This window comes from Manihot esculenta, chromosome 11 (assembly GCF_001659605.2).
Source record: "Manihot esculenta cultivar AM560-2 chromosome 11, M.esculenta_v8, whole genome shotgun sequence".
NCBI classification, from domain to species: domain Eukaryota; kingdom Viridiplantae; phylum Streptophyta; class Magnoliopsida; order Malpighiales; family Euphorbiaceae; genus Manihot; species Manihot esculenta.
The window spans coordinates 29,576,495-29,582,494 of record NC_035171.2 but is presented as its reverse complement, the minus strand read 5'-3'; the positions used below and the strand labels follow the sequence as shown (position 1 = coordinate 29,582,494).

The 6,000-nt window shown below is 26.2% G+C and overlaps 1 protein-coding gene across 1 annotated transcript; it reads right to left on the bottom strand.

Moving 5' to 3' along the window:
• Positions 1-1,017: 1,017 nt before the first annotated feature.
• LOC110627006 (cyclin-dependent protein kinase inhibitor SMR10) lies at positions 1,018-2,176 on the bottom strand. Its single transcript, XM_021773222.2, has one exon. It carries the CDS (start codon positions 1,750-1,752, stop codon positions 1,180-1,182), a length of 573 nt encoding a protein of 190 aa, XP_021628914.1. The 5' UTR covers positions 1,753-2,176; the 3' UTR covers positions 1,018-1,179.
• Positions 2,177-6,000: the final 3,824 nt, after the last annotated feature.

Here is a 6,000-nt window from a genome sequence, read left to right as displayed (position 1 = left end):
CTAAAAGCAAAAAGCCTATGGCCCAACATACAGAAACTCTAGAGCTAGGCAGAAATGTTGCTGCTGCCATTTTCAAACACCTCCAACGACTAGACGAAAACAACAAATTCTGATCACCGTAAATAATATGCTACATGCTAAAGAACAAGGTAACCAAAAGAAAGCAAAAGCCGCAGCAAGAGTGGCCAAGAAGCTCAACTCACACCCCAATTATAAGCATTACCACTGTAATTCTGTAAAAACAAAGAAAATAAAACGATGAATCGCAACAAAGCATAGCAAAATCCCCTTAAAAACGTAGATGAGTCTAGGTGAGAGAGATCTTTGAATGGGTTTGCTCATGAACTTGGTAGAGCTTTCATTCGTTACTCCTGGGAGATTGTTCCACATGTTATCATCTATTTTTTTACTTTTTATTTAATGCAAAGGTTTTTAATTTCTTAAAAAAAATAAACACTTATTTTTTAATAATAAAAATATTTTTTATTTAATAAAACTAAATTTTAAAATTATACGTTGTTTAAAATTATTATTAGAACTGGGGGATTACAAGTGTAGGGATGTCAATTTGTGTCACACTTGGGAATATCCCACTTGGATTTACTCACCCTCGCTGGCAAAACAATTTAGAATGTTCGCTTTTATTTGGAAAAGTCAATAATAACCATTAAGAAAAAGATTTCTTTTTTCCAAAAACAAAAAGTCAATGCAATGATCTATTTCTGAGATTCCCATTTTTTGCTGTTCATCTTGGAACTCAAACTCTCTTCAACAACAACATAATGAGGTCTACTAGCAAAGGAATTCTATAAGTAAACCTATCATGACTTACCCATATGAATCCGATAGATTAATTTTCTAGGAATCTCATAACGAATTCAAAAAAAAAATACCCATTCAAAAGAAAGAGCTAACTGTAGAATCAGATCTATATGTATATATAATATATGTGGGAGAATTAGAAAGCCTACAAATTAAATTCTCAAACCAGAAATAGGAAGTTAAAAGGCAACATTATTTGCAAGATAAAGAAATGGAAATTTAAGATAATAATGCTATTATCATAGATAGGAAACCATTTCTTTTGGGAAATTTTCTGCAACCAAGAAATGGTGAAGGAAAAAAAAAAGACATAACTACTGTAATTAACTTCACAAGAAATTAAGATACATTGTAAATTCAAATAATTATACCGTTGGAGTCATTTTCCTGTCTAATTTTCTTAATCTTTCCACCAAGATCTGCACGAAGAGCTGGAGGAAACAAAGATTCAATCTCATTTGATAGATCAAGAAGGACTCTCCGGCGATGAGATTTTCTTTTATTCGATGGGAGAGATTTAGGTTTTCTTGGTGCAGGTGGACATGGAAGAACCACTGGGATTTTATTATCTAAAGATGTTGGAGTCTTGAACCCATCATCTTCATCTACATCTTCTTCAAGCTTGAATTCTCCTAAAGATGGCAATTTTATCTTCAACGTAGAAACCAGCAACTTGCATTGATCTCCTTCTTTATGTTCTTCTCTCTTTCTTTCTCCTTCTTTTTCTTCTTCTTTGGGATTATTCAGATGAAGCTCATCTTGATCATCATCACCTTCTCGTAAACGTGCAATATCACATTCATGATCTTCAAATTCTAATGCAGGTCTTACAAGGAAATTGAATTCCATAGAATTCAGATCCTTTTCGGACAAAAACATCTCAGGATTGGACACCCCTATGAACGTCAAAGATTTAAATTGGGAAAACATGAAGAAAGAAAAAAAAAAAATCAAGAAACTGAAATCAACCCAATCAAGAATCAAAAACCAAGAACCAAAAAAACCTTAAACATAGAGATTCGGATACTATCAGGATCAACTGAGAGTAAAGAAAACAGACAAGCTAGCTATTAGCCTAAACCCAAGAGAGATGAAGAAAAAACACTAAGCTTTGTTTGGATTTTAGCTAAAGAAATCTTCTTGATGGCAAAGAGAGAGAGAGAATGTAGGGAGGTATAAGACTTGGGGCGAAGGATCCAATGCAAGATATAGGCAACAAATATTCACATATCCTGTCCTTTCTTTCCTCTCTGAGAAAGAGAGAGAGAGAGAGAGAGGGGGAAAGACAATAAAGAAGAAAGAGAGAGGCTTTTTGCTCAGAAATTAAGGGTAAGGAAAGAAAGGGTCTTTTTCACTCATCTCATGATCTGGGTCAGGCTACTCTGTTAGCCATTTGATATAGGTTACCCGACTATGATTCAATAATTTTTTTTAAGTGAAATTAAGAATTTGATTTTTATAATAAAATATTTATTATTTATTTTATTTTTTATAAAGCGATCAGATTTGAGTAAAATAATAATTCAATTTTTATAAAAAATAAAATATTTGTTGACTGCTTCACCATTTATTAATGCGATATTAATAATAATTTGATTTTTATACATAAAAAAAAATTACTCATTATTTTTTAGTTTCAAGAAAAAAACTAATGATATGACTTATGAAAATGTTTGTTTAATGAAGCAATCGCTTTTCCTCTGATCTCTACACACTTTGATGCATCTTCCCACGTGCTTTACTACAGAAACACCATCTGATGTTAACGTGCATGTTAATAATCCTATAGCACCTTTAATTTCTCCCGATATTTTGCAGTCTCTCATAAAAAAAAATAAAAAATAAAAAACTGGAAAAAAAGAACTGGGTTTTTGACATTATCCATTTCCCATACAAGGGAGACTTGATTAGGAGTAAAAAGAGAAAATTTTCTTTTCCCATTCTCTCACTCTTTCTATTTTGCCAACCATTTTGTAAGAAAATTGATTTGTGGATGCTTATGTTGTCCCTTGAAGTGGCTGCAGAAAGACAATATGTAGTGGTTCTGCCTCATGAGGAGGCCATATTATTATTATAATTATTATCATTAAGCATGCTCTATCTTCCTCAACACAGCCATATCATTTTTGTATTTTGAAATTAATACATGTCATATCCAAATATGTAAGGTAAAATTAAAATCAGAAATTTTTAATTTTAATTTTTCTTAATTTTGAGGAGAGGATTTTAGTTTCATTGGATCCAATTTTTCTTATATATAGAATAAAGAACCCATGTTTCACTCCTCAAAATAAAATAATTCCCTAGTAAAGGTTAGAAAGTCAGGCAAGCAAGTTTAATTTCTGATGAAAATTGACCTAATCAATAAATTAACAAGGAATTGAGAGCCTCACCCACTACTACTTGGATCCCATAAAAAAATAAGCATTTAAAATAAATCCAAAATAAAAACAAATATATAATATAAAAGTTGGCTGAGCTGTATTCACATGGGTCCCAAATGCAGGCCAACTGCATGATGTAAGGTCCCATAGGAAGCATGCCACAATAATATTGAGAGAGTCTTTGGCTCTTTGCTTTGGGTTTTGATCTTAGGATTTTTCCATGAAAATTGGAAATTTTGGAAAATGGGTATTGGAGGAAGTTAAACATTTGGTAAGTTTGTTAATAATTTTTTGTATTTTAGTATTTATTTGGTCAATAAAAATTAAGAGTTGTGATAATGCAATATGTCATATGATGTCTTAAAATGATATTTTTAGATTGAAGGGATGATAATCACTTCATTTATTTATTTGCTTTTTTTAAAAGTTTTTTAAAGAATGTCTTTCTAGATGGGAAACTGTGGGGTCCTAATTGGATTGCTTGGATTTCACCCCATCATGCCAATCATGACCCTTTAGCAACAAATTTTGAGCAGGTTTCCCACACTTTTTCCCTTTTTTTGGCTTCCTGCCCCAGCCAGCTATTTTTTCAAATTCTATTTAGGCATATGAGAATTTATTAATTAAGCCAAGTTTTTTTTATTAATTTAAATTTTATTAAAAAAAGTTTTTTATTTTTTATTCGACTCTTTGCTTTGAGTTTACTCAAAATAATGTGGGATTTGGTTCACCAAGCTTACCAAATTATATCTAATGAATAGTTTGGGGCTTAAATGATGAGTTCCATCAAAAGATTTGAAGATACTGTTTGGTCAAATCATATTTAATTTAAGTTTTTTAATAAAAAAATTAAAGAAAGATGCTTTAATTTTATCTCTTGCCAAATTGCAATTATTTATTTATTTATTTTTGGATCTTATTATATAAAAAGGAATTAGTACATAATAATGAATGAAATTAAAAATTTCCATCTCAGAAGTTTATTTTGAAAAATAGTTTAAACAAAAGTGAAATAATTGCAATTGATTTAAAAAAAAAGTGAAATAATTAAATATTTATTAAACATTTTCAAAGTGAGGAAAAAAGTGATATATATATGGCTCCTTAAATTAATTAAATATCTGTTTTGAAAGTTATGAATTTAAATCCTTTAAAAAACTATTACTCTATCCATTCACAAATACACTTACTTTCATTTTTTTTTATTTATAATAAATTTTAGGCTTTTTTAGATAATAATTCATTTATTAACTCTTTTAATATAATTTTTATAAATATCCATTAAAATATAAAATTTATTATAGAATAAGTTTATAATAAAACAACAAAAATAGAGGGTAAGTTAAAAAAATTATATAAATTTATTGTTTTAACTATATTTTCTTAATTATATAAAAATAAAAAATAATTTTATTCTCTTATAAAAAAACTCATTAATTGATTTATCAATTTTAAAAAATATATTAAAATATTTTTAAATTTTTAAAAAATTTAATAATTAAACTTTTTATTAATTTTAACTGTTAAATATTTTATTATTTAGTTTATATAATTTAAAAAAATACGATTCTTTAAATTTATAAAAAAGTTTATTAATTATTTATGTATTTTAAACCTTTTATAATTTTTAACAATTAAAATTAACAAAAAAAATTATTAGTAAATTTTTTAAAAATGTTATATATTTTTTAAATTTGAAAAATTAACTAATAAATTTTTTTATTAATATGAGGATTAAATAGTAAATTTATGAATAAATAAAAAAATAAAAAAAATAAAATAAAACCATCTTTAAAGCCCGAAGTTGAGGAGAAGGAATGATTGTTATAGTGAAGATCATAATGGATGGCGAGCACTCGTATGAGCATTCCTTAGGTGCCAGCGGTGCGGAAACCATACACTCAATGGTTAGCTGGTTTCCTCCTTTCCTATGCGTCAAATCCTTTCTTTTTTTATACATTTCTTCTATGTCAAACGCAGTGGTAGTTTAAAATTTTACAAATAAAATTTACTTTTATTACTATATATATATTAATAAAAATTTATTTTATATTTAATAAAATTATAATTTTAAATATATTTTTTATTTATTATTAAACAATAAATAAATTAATATTTTATACTAGACAACTAAAGTAAATACAATAAATTTTAAACCGTTATTATTAACCTATATTTAAAGCGTATAAAATAAAAAAAAACATATTTTATCAATTATAATTATATTTTACAAAATTAAAAGGTTAAATAATTATTTATAAAGATTGGATGTCAAAGTTAACAATAAAAAAGTTAATTCACTATAACAACTGATTTAAGCCAATTTACATGAAAAGTTCAAAATTTTTTATTATTTTATAATTAATTTAAAATTTCAGAAGTTGATAAAATCATTTATTATAAATTTTATTATAATTATATTCAAATTTAAAATTTAAATTAGAGAGTGTTATTTGAAGATATAGCAAGCGGATTATTTTTTTATATTTATATAAGAACGGCTATTAGTTAAAACAAAAAATAAAATTTATAGCTATTTTTTAATTTAATTTAAAATTTTGAAAATTAATATAATTCAATTCAAAATCTTTAATTTTTTTTCACTCTGAATACAACTTTAACTTATTTTTATTTGCCACTCGTTTCAATAAAAATTAATATATTTTATATTTATTAATTTTTATTTTTTAAATATCTTATTAGATATGCGCATTTATTATAAAAAATTATATTAATATAATAGAAAATAGAGATTATAGTTTTATCGTTTATTATTTTACTATTAATCTTTTAT

Coding starts and splice junctions, on each gene's coding strand:
- LOC110627006 (XM_021773222.2), bottom strand. CDS start 1,752: ATGTTTTCCCAATTTAAATCTTTGACGTTCATAGGGGTGTCCAATCCT.